Here is a 16,965-nt window from a genome sequence, read left to right on the forward strand (position 1 = left end):
CTGCCTGAGCTGCAACATTTTTTCTGAATAATGGTACAAAGAGTATCACTTTGTCTCTCACAGAATGCTTTATGTTGCTGCCAGTCCTTGAATGCTCAAGAGATTCAAACTACAAAATGGTGACATTTGACAGATGATAACAGATAAAACTGAGTGAATGATCAAGAGTATGTGCACGTGTGTGTGTTTGTGTGCATGTGTGTGTGGTTCAAGTATTTCAAGCTCCTGAACCATAAGACATAATAGTAGGAGAGAACAACAGGCTACTTTTATGTTAATGTGACTGTTATGAAAACAGAAAAGGAAAAAGTACCACACATAGAATTGTTCTTAAATTCAAGAAAATTGACTTATCTTTGCTTACTGTTTAAATAGCACCAACTAGGAAAATACATGTCTGTTATCTGTAGCTGGCTTTGAAACCCAGTAAAGGAACAGAGCAGGAAGTTTTCTGCACTGGCACATGGAATTCAGGAATACAGAAATGATCCAGACTGAACTGAGATATAACATCTCTCCCCTTGTGATCCCTGCCTCTACTTCAATCTCAATCTGGTCACACAACACTGAGATGTGATGAATATCTTCCTCAAGGTGCCAAAAATTCAAGGTTTGATTGTTAAAATGAGAACAACCTTGGAGCACAGTTTTAATGCTGAATTGGCATTTTCATTCCATTCTTTCTTACAGAAAGCAAGGACTGAAGTTTTCCCTTCTTCATTTCTTGAAATAAGAGTTCAAGTTATGGAACCAATGTCACTGTAAACACAAGGATACATAAATAGCTGATGAGATCAGCCAAAAAATAACATCAGTCAAAGTCCATCAACTTATTTGCAATGGAAGTAACAGAAGCAGATGCAAGAAACCCTGCTTCAGCAGACTGTGCTGAAGTCCTTTCAGTTCCTAGTTAGGTAAAGACTGGTTTTAAGTCCTAACAGTTTTACTGACTCTGTCCACATGGTTAATAAGTCTATGTAGAAATGCTATCTCACATGATCTAAAAGAGATACTGAGTATGTACACAATCTTCTGCACAGTTTCAACAAATACCCTTTGGTTTGATAAAGTTTGATAAATCTAATGAAGAAATACATTTAAAAGATGATTTATCACTTTTGAACATGACCTTTGATTTGCACCATCTCTTCTCCTTCTACAAAGCCTCTTGCCTTTTGTAGACAAGTATAACTTCATGGTGTTCCTTTCTACTTCGTTCTCCCCAAGAAAATACAATCCATTCTGTACTTTGTCATATCTTTATCAAACACGCTTTAGTTCTTTTTAGAGCAACTGTTTTCATGTAAGGCAAACGGTACTGTATACTGTATTCATTCCAGATGAAACACACACTTTATTTCTTCTGTTCAACAACTATTTCCTTATTCTTGAACTGAACTTCTATTAACCGTCCACAAAAAATGATAGTGATTCTCATTTTTTAATCCTCCTTATTTACAGTCTGCAAAAGTGCTTCTAATTGCAGGAACTGAAAGATCTAAACCTGTTGTTCATGTATCTATTTAAATTTGAATTGCTAACTAAAATTGATTAAGTGAAAGAATACCCCCACGTTTTGAACACTGCTAAGGACTGGTTTGCATATATTAGCTGTTCTTATTTGAGGGGGTTTCTTCTTTTCAAAAAGCAATAAGAGTCATGTAAGTCTTATTTCTGAACCAGATTTCAGAACTTCAGTCCCATTACTCCAAATGATTAAGTCTCTTAAAAGACTGGAACTTTTGTTTCGTTCCTTCGTTTAAGGTTTTATTTAGAATTTAAAGGACTTGAATAACATTACATGGCAGCTCGCTGAGTAACAGCAGTTCCAAAATTTTTTGTCATTAGTTCAGAGCAGATTTCTTCAGCTAAATTATAACTGCAGTACTCACTCTTCTCTGGTCTGGACATCAGGGGTCATTCTGCAGTCTCTATGCACACTAATGTTTGATGTAGTTTTGGTACCATCAGCTTCTATAGCAGTTAAATTAACTGACTTGTACTGGGACATATGGCCATTACATATACTTCCATTCAGGTCCTTAAAACCAATTCAGATTTAGAGATGAAACTTTGTCTGCTGAGTAGTTCAGTTGTTATGGCTATAAAGCACAGTTGGATAAATGTGCTCTTTTGGTGTATTTACTGTTCATTACTGGAACATATCAAATATAAGTTGTTTCCTTTAAAGGATTTTACTGCAGAAACACTTCTTTTAGCACATTACAGCTAAAAGGCAAAATAAATAAACCCACTGCTACAGAAAAGAGCATTGGAAAAAGGAATCCATCTTCCAACTGAAATGAGTCTACTGTGGTCATCAACCAAAAATAGTTCAGACTTCCACTTTGAGCATAAAAGATGTAGATCTAGTAAACACAATCATACGTCTCAAAGCACTGCAGTTGTTTTCTGATGTTAGAAGTAACCCGTGAATCACCTATTCCTCACACCTCTAATGCAAACATTATTTACTGAATCAAAACCTTACAGCTCCTTTAAGTAGCCCAGAAACTACTTAATCAATCAAAAATTCATTTCCATTTCATCACCAGAGCATCAGTGGCTAAAGCCATGACTGTGCTATGGCTCTGCCTTACTTGTACCCATACAGGTGACTCTTCTGCTCAGGACATGCTAAAACAACAACATTCAAAGAAGTCTACAATTGCACACAAGCAACTGTGAAGTTGATTTTATCATTCCTGAGGAAACTGCTGAAGAAAGGTAATGTGAGATGGAAGACAACATAATGAGCTTCTATTCAAGACCAGAGAATAGAGCAGACCTAGTTCACTGTATGTATAATGAAAAATGACTGCATTTTCCTGCATTCAACAGCAGTGACTGAACTGAAGTATGGAGTGATGGTGAGAAAAATATTTAAACAGAAAATATTTTTTAATTTTTAAACTTTGCCTTCAAATTCTCAAAGTTACTACTCCAAAATTATCAGCAAAATACATGAAGCATCAGAAATAATTCAAAATAAATGGCATAATAATTCATGACACAAAAGCCAAATTGTAACTGGGGGAGGGGCCCTTGATTTTGTTCAATATTTTCTCTATGTTAACTCAACACAATGCAGTCAGGCTTTCTAGAATGTGGCATAAATGCCCACTATGCAGATTAGTGCTAACCACCACCACAGTGGCACAGTGCACTGCTGGGATCACTCAGGTGGGGGTATTTGGTCAGGCACTGTGTTTTTAAATGCTGCTGGAGAACATCACACTCTTACATAAAATATAGGTAATACAATGATTCCTGTTACTCAAGATTCCTGTTACTCAAACAGTGTCATAACAGAAAGGAAATTTCTTGCCTCTTCCCCCCTAAATTCTGGGCGTGATCTCATTGATGAAACATTCAGAAACCTGCTAAAGGAAAACTGTTCTTTTCCTTGTTTGCAAGAACGTTTTGAAAAGTGGTGGAAGTGCCAAGCAAGGTTATTACATATTTATACAGCTTACATATTTACAGAGTGGCTTAAAAACATTTCACAGTGTCTCTATTTGAAAGATCCTGCTGTATATTACTTAAGTAATTGCGTGTTCCCACAATAACCTTTTAATAACTGCCTGCTATTCATATTCTTGTTCGTGTAAGAATAGCATACAGCATGTGTTGTGCTTAATACAACAGATCCATCTACTGAAGAAAACTGAACCCCATTTATGTAGAGGTACGTTCCTGCATTCCTAAATACATATACATGCAGATTTCTATAAGTCTGTGTACCACACCAAGTGCAAGAACAGATTTTAACATATCTTTAAAAGGTAAACATACCTTCAGGATACATTATAACATGGCTAAGCCACACAGAGAAGATAAGCTCATGCAGTGATACATGCTGCTCCGGCACTGCTCAGAATAATTGGACATCATTCTCCAGTAGAGTGCAGTCATATCCACAATAACATTTATGCATCTCCCCTCTCCACTCCAACTGGAAAGGAAGCTTAGCTTGTTGCAAACTGCACTAGCAAAAAAAGCTGAGCAAAAAAAGCTGTTTTTAAAAACACAGAAGGGAAATACTTGTTTTTCAACACTTGAAATTGGTAAGAAAAAAAAATGTGCAAGTACAGCCACTGGCTACGAAGACAGAGTCAAGACCCTGAAGACTTGTGCAATGAATACCTGAGAAAACCCCAGCTCTCTGGATCTCAGGGTAGTGCAGTTTATCCCCCCAGTATTTTGGTGGCTGTTTAAAAGAGCATTCAGCAAGAGAAGAAAGTAAAGCTGTACTACAGTCTAGCCTAGTAAAACTTCCAGCACTGCTTGTATGCACTGCTATTTTGTATCTCAAAAACATCCTAGCCTGCTGAGATCCCTCTACACAATTCGTTCTTGCACATACTCCAAATATCTTTTTTTTTTTTTTTTTTTTTGCTTCTGTGGGGAATGCTCTGCATCAGCAACATCAGCTTACATTACACAATTCAAGGAACATTCTCCTTTCTTGACATTTTCTATAAAAAGCAAGCAGACCCAACCCCAATAAGCTGAACAACACACTTTTGGAATTAAGCAAGCTAAACTCTTCTCATGCTTCCTTTTCCCCAACATACCATGGACCTCAAGTCACAATAAGTTGGCTAGGAACACTGTCCTTCTTTCCTGTGGGGAAAGAGCAGTACCTCTTACTGTGGTGAAGGTTTTTAACAAAATAAATGTATTTAGTAAAACTCCACAAAACATAATTTGATGCATTCCTTTCTACCCTTTCCATTCCAAGAAGATTTCCATTCCAAGATACGATAGGAACTTCAACTGCTAAGTGCTCAAAGTGACAAGTTTCCAAATATTAACACACACAGTGCCTTAAAATGGATCTCTCAAGGCATTTCAGTTCCATGTTCCTTAGCAAATCTTCTGTGGTCACTGCAACCTGCCTTTCACTATCTTCTGGTTTACACATTTCATCTATAGATGATGTGTTGGGCTGATGGTTGGTCTCGATGATCTTAGAGATCTTTTCCAACCTCAATGATGCTCTGATTCCCTGACTATCAAAATGATCAGTAACTGAATCAAACACAGGAAAAGAACCAAGGTGATAAGATACCTTAAAATGTTCCCCAGTCTGCCAATCCATCCATGGTACTGGAAGTACACCTGGGACTTGAATATGTTACTCTGTGCTGAAGTCATTATCTCAGGTTTCATGCTTAGAAGCACACCAATCTGTGACATCTGTGATGCTAAATAAACTTTTATCGCTGAGACTCGGGATGCTTATGAGGTACTGCAAATTAATTCTGTATTTCTGCTATGGAGTTTATGCTTAGGAAATATTTGTTCCCCTTTTTCTTTTCCTTCATGCTCTGTTTTCTGTCTACCACAAAGAGGATAAAGCAGTATGTATGGGCATACATTAGAGACAAGAAAGCTATAAACAAACTGCCAAGGGAAGACACTGTATACAAAAGAAAGGTGATGTCAGTCCTGTGGAAACCACTGGACAGGTACAGCTGAAGATTCTCCAAGAACTCCTTAGATTCCAAGGCAAAGGCCTTTTATTTCCAAGTTTAGTCACATATAACCTGTATTTCAAAGTGTATTCTGTCTCTTTTTAGACCATCATAAGCCTGGGAAGCTGCTTCAGAGAGCACAAGAGATGCAGATTTGCAGTGTGCAAACTGCAAACAAACTACCTTTTAACCCAATTTGTGCTCATTTCAAATTCAGTATCCTATTTATCGTACTTCTTTACGTCAGCAGATAGATGGCCATTTTTACCTGATACAAATTTTGAACAGAGAATTTCTATCACTTGAAGACAGAGCATATACTATTCATTTTTATTATTAACAATTTAAAAAGAGATTTTATGTAAGACATTAAGCTACTCCTTGACTCTAACTACAAGAAGATCTCAAAGAAATGGTTTGCTCTTATTTCTTTGAAGATGGTTTACTTAGAGGGGAAAAAATAAGGTATGCTCTCCTAGATTCAAGTGCTGCTTCTGCACTGGTGGATACCAACTCCACAGAAGTCAGGAGCTTCTTCATGATGAGAACTGAGGCTTCTCAGGAAATTATTTCTGAATTTCAAGGGGTCCTCAATGACTTTATATGCCAAATAGAGCATTCCTGCTTCATAACAGTACACTACCATTAAAAAAGTTTGCTGCAGGCCTGGTCCATCCAGGCTGGATGGGGCTTTGAGCAACCTGGCCCAGAGGGAGGTGTCCCTACCTGTAGCAGGAGGGTTGGAACTCCATGATCCTAAAGGTCCCTTCCAACCCAAACCATTCTATGATTCTGTGATTCAGGTCATAATAAATGCTGCAGGTCTCACTCAGGACTGTACCTCTGTTCCAGTGTGTGCCAATAGTGGTGGTTAATAGAACAATAGATCTGTTCTATGGAACACAAGCACATTAGAGTAACTACATTTACATCAGAACTTCTTCAGCCCACTAAGGATTTGTTAAGGTCATCATCTGTTAGAGACAGACTAACTGAGAAACTTAGATTCATGGTAATTCCCACTGATACAATATGCAGTATTTGCTTCTGGACTACTTTATACTAAAACAACAACAACAAAACAAAAACAAAAAACCAAAACAATCTGCCTACTCATTTCATCTTATGGGTTTATGGGTCTCCCTCCAACCTTTTCCACCATCCAAGTTGCAATCCAGAGCAGCCAGGCACAGTAGCTGTGACCCCACAAGCTGATGTAGCAGCTAGCATAAATGGCAGGTTGCTGATGTTGTGAAATGGGTTAAGAATTGGATCCCAGTTCACTACAGTGCAACTTGATAAAAATTATAATTATAATCATATTATTTCTCAGTGCAACCAGACGAAATATTTTTCTCTAAGAGACTTTGCCAATTGTTGAAGCTAAAAAATTGGTTTAATTTAACAAGACAACTTTCAAATAAAAGATTTTGCTCCCAACAGCAGAGCCAAACAGTTAACACCACTGTACAACTAACCTAAGGGAGAGGGGAGTTTCATACATAATTAAAAGGTTAATCTTATGTAGGCGAAGAGCATTTCCCTTTTTTTGAATAACTGTGTGACAATAATCCTGCAATGATATGTTCTGGAGGACGTAACACCACCACTGTGCTCATGAAAGGAGCACTCAGTTCCATGCCCACGTGCCCAAGAACAAAGTGAACACAGACCCTCCCCTATCATTCCTAATTTCACAACATCCTGTAGGATGCGGGACAATGATTCCAAAAATCAGAGCAGAGGCTGGGAGATACGCAGTAAGAAGGCAGAACTGTGCCAGAAAGGAATCTCACTGCCCAAGATTAGACACCTCATAAAACTGAGGTAAACCATCTAAATAGGTGCCACTATTGTAAGTGGGAGTACTCTTATAAAACATTAATTCCATAGGCTGTACTAGCATATATGCAAATATGTTTCCCATCCAGAATAATGTCAGATCTTGGAGAGGAAACAAAAAAAGAAAAAAGAAAAAAGGAAAAAAAAAAAAGTGATTACTGAAAAAGGACCAACAAGTAGAGCTACCTTAACACTGTAACGGGGCCTTGTGTATAGGGTTTGACATTTTCATATGAGATAGATCAGTAGTAATACTTGCAGAAGTCTGTACGCCAAGCCCATCAGAGCTAATGCGCTCATCCCAGAAACTACGGATTTAATTAAGAGCCAAAGTGTACCCAGTAATTTAATTATAATAGCAAGCAATACTGGTGATTTAATAATGTATGTGTATCATTTTGCTTAGCTCAATGAAAATGCAAAAAAGACAGAGCTACTAATAAAGAACTGGAATAAATAATGAATGGTTCTGTACTAACATACTGTACGTGTTGTATTAACTAAATCTTCTCCTGGATCCTTGACATATTTTGACTTCACATCATCACATGCTGGTTATGATTCCAGATTTGAATTTTAGCATACTTCCTGAATGATATTATTTATGCCTTGGGCTGAAACAGCTCTCTAGAGGTTGCACCATATTGATCCAGTTTGACTGCTGGACTTGTCCAAATCACTGGAGAGAAGCAGCTCTCTTGTTTTAAAACCTAGATTAAATTTATTTTAGGCCTTTATCTACCCACTAACATTTTACTTCCAGCGCCCCTTAGACTACCCCTCCTGTTCCACGTAGGTCTTCTATTCCTGTACCCTCTTACAGCCTGTACTGAGAGTAATTCTTCTCAAAGAAAAACAGAGCTCCATTCAGAAGCTGTATTTATACCACAGAGGAATACACAGACTTGGATGGATGCACATTTCCCCTTCCTCACATCCTCTGTTTCTTCACTCTTTTTTGAGAACACTTGAACAGGAATTCCTGCTCCTGCCTGTTCAGAGTCCAGCAGGCTGCCCCATGCCCCATATATTCAACTATTTGGGCAACTCTTCAGAAAGTCTGAAACATTTAATGACTGTGAACAGCTCTGTAGGTGAACATTTTCATTTCATTTTGATACAAATATAGAAACGATTACATAAACGTATTACTTTTTTTAAAAAACTCCCTACAGAAAATTCTACACCGTAAAGATTATACTGCTCATAAACAGTTTTTCACCTCTAAAAACTTTTCCTCAGGGCCAGAAATATTTGATATTGAGAACTCTGACACAGACTGGTATTATTTTTTACTTTTGGGAAAACCTCTATACAGTGATCTTTATCCCACAGCAACCTCCACAGTTAAGAACTCTTGTAGAGAATTACATAGTCCCAATATTTGGCTATAACTTTCTTATATCTTATAAAGGTGAAAGGAGATCAGTGAGATGTTTTCTTCCCCACTTCCTTCTAAGAATTTAACAAAAAGAATCTGTGGGGCATCATTCCTTTGTATCTGCTGCATATGCTTCTTTCTTCTTTGTATGGGTACTGATAGAAGAAGAAACCTAACACAGCACAGCAACAAAACGCTTACTGTCCCTCACACTGTAACACCTCTGCCAGAGCTCCCTGAAAGCAATAAACTGAAAAACTCGCTGTATGAAATGCATTAAAATAAAACCTCACATTTTAAAAAGGTGGGCTTAAAAGCTCAACTGACCCATCTCAGTCACATTTACTGATTAGGACTGTAGGAAGGTAACCAACAAGCTCATTAAACACTACTAAATCAGAAGAATCATAGAATCACTCGGGTTGGAAAAGACCTTAAAGACCAACCACAACCTAACCATACTACCCTAACTCTAACAACCCTCCACTAAATCTTGTCCTTGAGCACCACATCCAAATGGTTTTTAAACACATCCAGGAATGGTGACTCAACCACCTCCCTGGGGGGCCTATTCCAGTGCTTAACAACCCTTTCAGTAAAGAAGAGTTTCCTAATATCCAACCTAAACTTACCCAGTGCAACTTGAGGCCATTTTCCCTCGTCCTGTCACCTGTCACTTGTGAGAAGAGTTACCAGTTGTAGATCTTTAGGCAGCACGATGGGAGAAATCAGTACGCACTGTAACACAGCCCCCATTGGTTGGGTACACTGGAGGAATGCACTGCATACAATTTGAAAATTGTATCTACCTTATGAGCCTGTTACAAAGCAGACCATGAGCCCCATTTACAACTGTAAATCTACAGACAGCTTTTCTGAAACATACACTGAAACCTTATTTCTGAGTCCTGTCCTTGGAACCCAGTCAGTCAGTTTCTTGCAACTGTTCCATCTGTAGTATTTTCAGAATAGATATTACTCAGATCCATAATAGTTAACAGCTCCTCTTCTTTATCATTTCAATTACAGTCTTGGGATAACATCATAGTAAAATAAAACAAAAGCCCTTTTGTTGAGTTTGAATTTTCTTGGTGGTGGCATTTTTGTTTGTTTTTTTAAGCTAAGATGCTGGGCATTGCTGGAATGGGTGAAGCAAAAGTACTCTTTTGGAAACAAATACCCAAGGTGCACAGTTCACAAAAAACAGCCAATTATGGTACATCTTAAGTCATAGCAGCAAGTCTTGCCAGAATTACATGATGTCACCAGTTCCTAATAAGATTTGTTTTTCCTTTAGTACTAGTTATTATTGAATTGGTTGACTCAGTCTCCAGAAGCACTGTATGTATTTAATTTTCATCAGTGGAAGTACATCTGTTCTACCAATACGTTATCATGTTTGGAGCCATTCTGCTTTGTTCCAGATAAACCTTACCCTTCTGGAAAGTGAAATGACCAGTACCATTACAAATTCTGCTGCATTCAAACAGGTTCCATAGAAACAGAACCAAACTTAATATTTTACCTAGTTATGAGAGAAGCATTGTTTTCATTTTGTTTTGGGCTGTTTTCAAGCAGTTGTCAGAGCTTTTTCTTTTTGCTTATCTATACACGTTTCTGTTCTTCTTCCTGTTCTTTTGAAGATAATTTCTAAATTAAGTGAGTAAATCAAATCATTCCAAATTTATTCTGGCACAATCCAAACAAGTGCCTCATCTCCTGTGTTTATGAACAAGCTGCTCTGTTACACAAGTTAAGAATCTGCAGCTGTTTGTCTTCCATTTGCTTTACTGTTGCATCACAGTGAGTCTTGCTGCTATACTACCTATAACAACCATTGAGTCTCTTCTCCATGAACACATTTTGCTTCTGATGGCCAACAGAAATGCTCAGTGTTTGACTTGAGCCTGTTTGTTCCCATCATCCTCCTACCCCTCTGCTTAGCAGAAAAGCAAACAGAAGTGAAGCAAAAGACACTTAAACTGTCTCAAGAAAAGAATTCTACCAGGCCATCGGACAGCTGCACTGAGCTAAATTAAGAACAAGGATGTGGAAAAATAAGCATATCTACAAACCAGAATGTTCTTTCATATACCTATTACCTGTGCACACATGTACGCATGTGTCTATGCATACAGGCATGCATTTATATACATGAGACGAGCCAAATACCAAATTACCAAAGACTTTAAAAAAAGAAAAAACGGGTAATACAAACCCACCGGGAGTTTTGTTTCCTGACCCTACCAGGATTACAGATTTACAACATTTCAAATGCCTTCTTATGGTAGTTGGATCTCTTTTTAAAACATTAATGAGTAAATGCAAATTAAGACCTTTGCATCGTTAATAAACTGTATATTTTTGAATGTTAGCAACTGGCAAATTATCCTTAGCAGACGTTTAGGATGAAGGATGTTCTGTAACAGACACAAGGAGAGTTTGTTTTTAACACTGCTCTTGTGCAAGATAACCATGTTCCCCACTGGTTTCATCCCTCCCTGACCTCATGGTCAGCTTTCCTTTCAGCTATTTGCTGCAAATGAAAGTTTGTAATTACCAAGTTCGTAATTCTGCTCTTCTGAGTAATCTCCCTCATGATCACTGCTCACATACAAAGGAATGTGGTGCATCAATATCCATGTGGACATAAATTTTAAAACCTGACATGGATTTTAGCTTCTCTTTTATCTCTTTATTTTTCTGTATGAATGAATTTGTCATTTTAGCTGACTGCTTAATGAAACACGTACACCTTGTAGCACTGTGGCCTCCTTTCTTCTCCTACATTACTGTCCCTTTCACTCATCTAAGAAAAACGCACAGTTTTCAGTGTTTGTATGCAGTAACCTTATATGAAACAAGTAACAAATTCTTCTGGTACAAATTGAGTTATAAACTATTCAAGCGTCTTTTGATTTTCTGTGTCGCTAAGCTGTAGCTGCAGCGATCACCTCGCTATTAAACATGTTAGAACTAGAAACCATTTTAGAAAGGCAATCTTATCCACTTTGATCACATTCTGATGAGACATTTCACCAACTTCTAATAAAACTTTAATATGGAATGTATTCAGGTTGCATTAAAGTCACATTCCTTGCCATCTCTGACAATCCTGGCACATCTCATACCGCAAAGATTCAAACAGGCTCCCAAAAACATGCACAAGAACAACAGATATTCCTATCAGAGATGCACACAGTCGTATCAGCAGCATCTCTCAAAGGCTACCAGAAGACAGATGCACTTACTTTCCAGGGTGCATTATCTTGGCCAATCCATTGACTGCAAGAAGACAAAAGTAAACCCAGTTCTGCATAGGTGGTGTCTGACTTACAGCCTGTTAGGACGTGGCCTGTAAACAGTAAATCATTCTATACAAACCCACTGGTACACTGTATTAATTTTTCTTTAATTGGTTAATTGCTGACCAGGACTGGATCTAACACGACACATGTGAAACTCCTTTAATGAGCTCCTAGAACACCCTTGTATGTCTCATGCAATTCCACCACTATCAAAGATCACTACAGACTCCCATGTTTTGGCTTTAAATAGCAAGTGATACCAGAACTGGTTTTTGCAGCACTTTCTGCTCAAATAATTTCCATGGCTCTTAATTCTACAACTCAGAATATTTTAAAAATGTATACAGCATTATTTAGAAGCAATACAGATCTGGAAATTAAGATAATGCCCATAAATTCATAGTGCAATCTGCAAACAAAAAAAACTTGCTTTTCCCAAACTAAATTTCCAGGAATGTGTTGGATAGCTACCTTTAGCAGCAATTTTGCTAGCTTCAAAGCAAGTCTGTGATGAACACTTCCTTATCACACTGCTGAACTGATGACTCAATTTAGCAATCAAGGATTAGATGGTTGATTTCAAACTGCCTACGTTCCCAATAGAAATGCTATAATAGAATACAAGTGTAAGAATACGCTCCTTTTAGTTTCTTAATGAAAAAAATTGCCCACTAAAGCTAATATTAAATACATACATCATCTCAATACAATCTTTATAAATGATAAGACTCTGAACTATCAAGAATCCAACCAAAACTAGAGAATATGGCTGTCTGGAAAGCACTCCTAGTGTAACTGTCATCCAGAAACAATTCATATGGAACAGTTTTTGTTCTGGTAGTGTTGATTTAAAGGTTACCCAGTCAGAGAGACACAAAATGAGTATTCATTTTAAAATCTCTTTCTCACTGAAGCTTGCAAAGTGCATCAGCAATTAACAATTCCTATCACTTCTCCTAGTTCCCTATGTGAAAAGGCTCAGAACTCGTCTTACAAATTGCTCTTTTGAAGATCAAAGGGAAGCTGAATTTGTCTATGTGTGCTCTAGATGAGGTGGTAATTTACTGGAACTTTCAGAGGAAGGCTTGGCAGCACGCTCGTTTGACAGCTCCAGGGCACAGGATTCAGGGGAGCTCTGTGACTCTTCCCTTCTGAGTTCCTTCCTTGCCTTTAATTGGCACCTCATTAGAAATTAATGAAAATGACATCCTCTGTTCTTCCTGCTCTAGGCACAGAACACTACAAAAAGGCCTATCACAATTCATAACACATTCAATTTATATAGCAATAGCTCTTAAGCATTATTTATGAGATGTGAATTTCTTGTCAGCAGTTAATAACTTGTACAAAGTGGACGCAGAATGAAAAGAGTTCTTCCAAGTATGCGTGCATGAAAATAAACAAATTTTTCTACAGTTGAAAAATGTTGAGTTTGAATTTAAAGTACCCTTATTGGAACATCCTTCTCAGTGGTAAATTGTTTTTCTTCAAGGCAAAGCCCTGCAGCACTGTCAAATCTGTCTAAAATTTCATGTAGTGTCAAGGGAACAAGTTGAACAGTATCAGCTCTCTCTGGACAGATCTTACAAGAGATGATAGAATCAACACTGCAGCTTCCCAAAGATCTCAGAACCAGGTGTAAAGCTGTAGGTGTACACTCTCTCTGCCACATTTCTAAAAGTTTGTGCCGTGTTGGACAGGACAAGGCAGGTCTTATTTTATAAGGATTAAAAGCAATGGATGTACTTTTAGAAGTTGCTTTTAACCTCGGTGCTCTTACATAGCTCCAGTTTTAGAATGAAGGCAAAATTAATGATATGACATGTAAAATAATATAAGTCATCTTATTGCCAGCTCTTCCGAAACTCGCAAAACTCTCTTGCTTCCAACATTAGGGGAGATTTTTCCATCTGCCAAAAGGTACCTGCAAGCACCCTCATTCATTTGGATATGTGACAGGAGTAGACGAAGGGTAGAAACTCCCTAAGACAGAAAGCAGAAAGAACCATACCAAACTGTCACTGATAGTGCTGAATTTCTTCAATTGGATAAATATATACCTTACTGGATACTTCAAAGTACCCCAACACATTATTTCCATAATAAAAATTTCATTATAGCCACTGATTTCACGTTTGGTGGCTTCAGAGATAACGTGTTACGTTCTACAGCAGTGCTCCAATATTTGAAATGAAGCCTGTCTCATGTTCAGAAGAGTATACAGCAGATACTGAAGAACAAAGGATGACATGGAATTTTTTCAGTTTTCTATTATCTCATTTGTTATTACTTATTCAAAACACAGTTCGTTATTTCAGTCTTTGTAACCAGCTTAACCAATCCTTTCTTTTCTCACTGCAGCTCAGATGGAATTGCTTTTTAATACAATAAATATTCTACACATTGCAAATGGAATTGTAGCTGCCTACGCAAATCCTTTGGCAAGTGTCTCCTTGCAGAGCCATGATAAAGCAACTACAAACTCTGCAAGTGTCTCAATACAAACATGGACAGAGAGTAAAATAGCAAGCTTTCAATCAATACACGGAGAAGAGAGGAAAAAAAAAAGCAGCAAGTAAAACCACTATGTGCATTATCAAAGGTTATGATAATCAGTTACCAACAATTGTTGCATGAAGGAGAGACGATCTCCTCTAGAACCGAGTCACATTTGCTGTTATTACTTTGCAGATAACATGAAGCCACACATTAGCTGCCTGCATGAGATCATCAACCTCAGCTCAGTTAGCTGAACAACACCATCAACTTTGGAAAAATCAGGTTGGACACTATTCAGTGCATAATCAACAGCAATTCCCCCTTCCCTCCCCATCCCTTCTGATTGTCAGAAGAAAAACCATTTTCAATTAGATGGTGTTTTTTCTTGCTTTTGTTTCATCTTTTTAATAACAACCTCATCATGAAATGCAGAATGCAGTGCTGACCTATGCTTAAACTCTGTAAAAAAAAAAAACTTGTCATCTTTGCATATTCTCTGATGTGCTTTGTGTTTCTTCTGTCAAGTGAGCATAGCACCCTCCCACCTTACACAGACTTCTGAAGCTAAATCCATTAATATCTAAGGATCTCTTCAGACAAGACAGTATATTGGGGGCATAGTTTTAAAGGGAAAATTAGACAGACAGGAACTAATTACAACTTTTTGCCACCAGTGGAAGACGTAGCTTCTGTTTAAAGTATGCCTGAAAGCTACAAAGTGCAAGTGTTCTCCATACTTCCACCTGTGACACGGATCTGAGCACTGCTGTGGTAGAAAGCCGGACGTTACTGACAGACAGTACTCACCACAGCGACATGATCCCAGTTCCTGCTGTACTAGCTCCAGTTTTGTTTGGCACTGGAAGCATCGACGTCTACTCTTCTGTTTGGATCGACTGGTTTCTTCAGGCCTGTCATTACTGTCATCCAGTAGCCGTGGCCGTTTCACAGGAGAAGCCTCACTCTCCGACTGTGAATCTGTTGTATTCACAACAAATATTTTAGGAAAAACATTAGAACCTCCTTGCTGAGGCAACCCTTTGGGCAGATTGAAGGTATATTGCTTTCAGCTGGGGTCACCACCAGGCAGCTCGATACTTCCCATTCTATTTTATATATACATTTTCTTAACAATCACAATCAAGTAAGAGACAAATTATCTTTGTTCTCTGTAAAATCCTCTCCCTACTGACAATACTCAGCAGAAAGCAAACTGATTAACTTCCTCCCAGCCACAGCCAGGTTGTGTACAGATGCACAAAGAATACGCGCCATCCTGAACAATTGCAAGCTTCATTTGTAATCTCATTTAGTTTCTCCTACGTGTCTTTGTTCTCCTTGCACAAACAAACTGAACTAGGCTTCTCATGAAAAACAATCGAAAGTAGATCTGACCTATTTCCTCCCTGGGCAGAAGGAAGATTCTTAAGGCACAGCGTGTAAACTGCCTCTTATGACTGAAGACATTACATGAAAGCACCATGCCGTGCTTCCCTCCTTCCACATGGATAACAATTTAAATGCAAATTAGTAGACACCAACAACGCTAACTACGCCCAACCTGTACAAGCATGCTATAAATCCAAAGTGCTCAGCTATTTAAAAAGAATCAGTCTGAACACCATTTGCATTAACACCTTTATCTATATAATTTTCTGCTTCTTTCTGGAAAGCATACTTCACTCAGAAGATGATGCTTTAATTAAGAACAAGCGAATCAGTGAGATGCTGGATATTCTGTTGTGGGCTGGAGTTGTCACACAGGTGCTACAGAAGAGATCAAGGTAAGTTGCTACCACTTTCTTCTTTTAACCTACAAAAAGCCCTTTAAAAACAAGTTTCCTTACAAAGTAAGTTTCAGAAAGAGTTTACTGCAGGCAACATGGCACTTTTTTTTTTCTTTAATAATGAAGAGAATTTTGTTGGGACTCTGCAATGCCCAAGTCTTATCCTTGTGGCATATCAGAGGAAGCAGACTTCACCCAATCTGCTGCTCTGCAGCCCGAATCAGGTCAGGTCAGACGGGCATCCTCTCTCCCAAGGTTGGGCATAGTTGAATCAAATCTGTATTTCTTTTAAATAGAAGAAGAAAAAACCAATCTCAAGCCTATAAAGAATTACATCGTTCATAGCAATGTTCCAAGGAGACCAGCTGCAGAAAGCCATTACTGCAGTGAGTCAGTAAGACAGTGACCAAGGAAAAATACAAGTATTAGTTCATTTAGCCCATTTTTAAAAGGATAAATAATAAGATAACTTTATCTTTCTGGCAGGGCTCTACTCTGTCAAACATCTTTTGGCCTTTATATCAAAAGTGAAATGGAAAACACGACTATTTATTGTCAGCTGTCCTGGCTTATCCCAGAAAAGTTTTTAAATACTTTCCTTAAGGCTAACTTGAATACCTTACATGAAGTATGTTCTAGTGCAGCAGCTGAAAAGGAGTAATTTTTCA

General features: G+C 38.0%; 2 protein-coding genes across 8 annotated transcripts in view; one reads left to right on the forward strand and one right to left on the reverse strand.

The window, feature by feature from the left end:
• Positions 1-16,965, forward strand: part of BTBD9 (BTB domain containing 9) — a 201,731-nt gene that overhangs the window by 160,541 nt on the left and 24,225 nt on the right. The window contains exons 13-14 of one of the 7 annotated variants that reach the window (XR_016464099.1): positions 2,615-2,727; positions 14,703-15,311. The exons of 1 other annotated variant lie outside the window; for it this stretch is intronic. The gene's annotated coding sequence lies outside the window, so the exon portion shown is untranslated. 5 more of the 7 variants (XR_016464100.1, XR_016464097.1, XR_016464102.1 and 2 more) reach the window with 5 other exon arrangements.
• ZFAND3 (zinc finger AN1-type containing 3) overlaps positions 1-16,965 on the reverse strand; it is a 131,187-nt gene that overhangs the window by 1,272 nt on the left and 112,950 nt on the right. The window contains exon 6 of the mRNA XM_031594070.2: positions 15,318-15,488. Coding sequence (XP_031449930.1) covers positions 15,318-15,488 — 171 coding nt within the window. The remainder of the gene's footprint in view (positions 1-15,317; positions 15,489-16,965) is intronic.

The sequence above is a fragment of the Phasianus colchicus genome, chromosome 2, assembly GCF_987193195.1.
Source record: "Phasianus colchicus chromosome 2, bPhaCol1.hap1.1, whole genome shotgun sequence".
NCBI lineage: Eukaryota > Metazoa > Chordata > Aves > Galliformes > Phasianidae > Phasianus > Phasianus colchicus.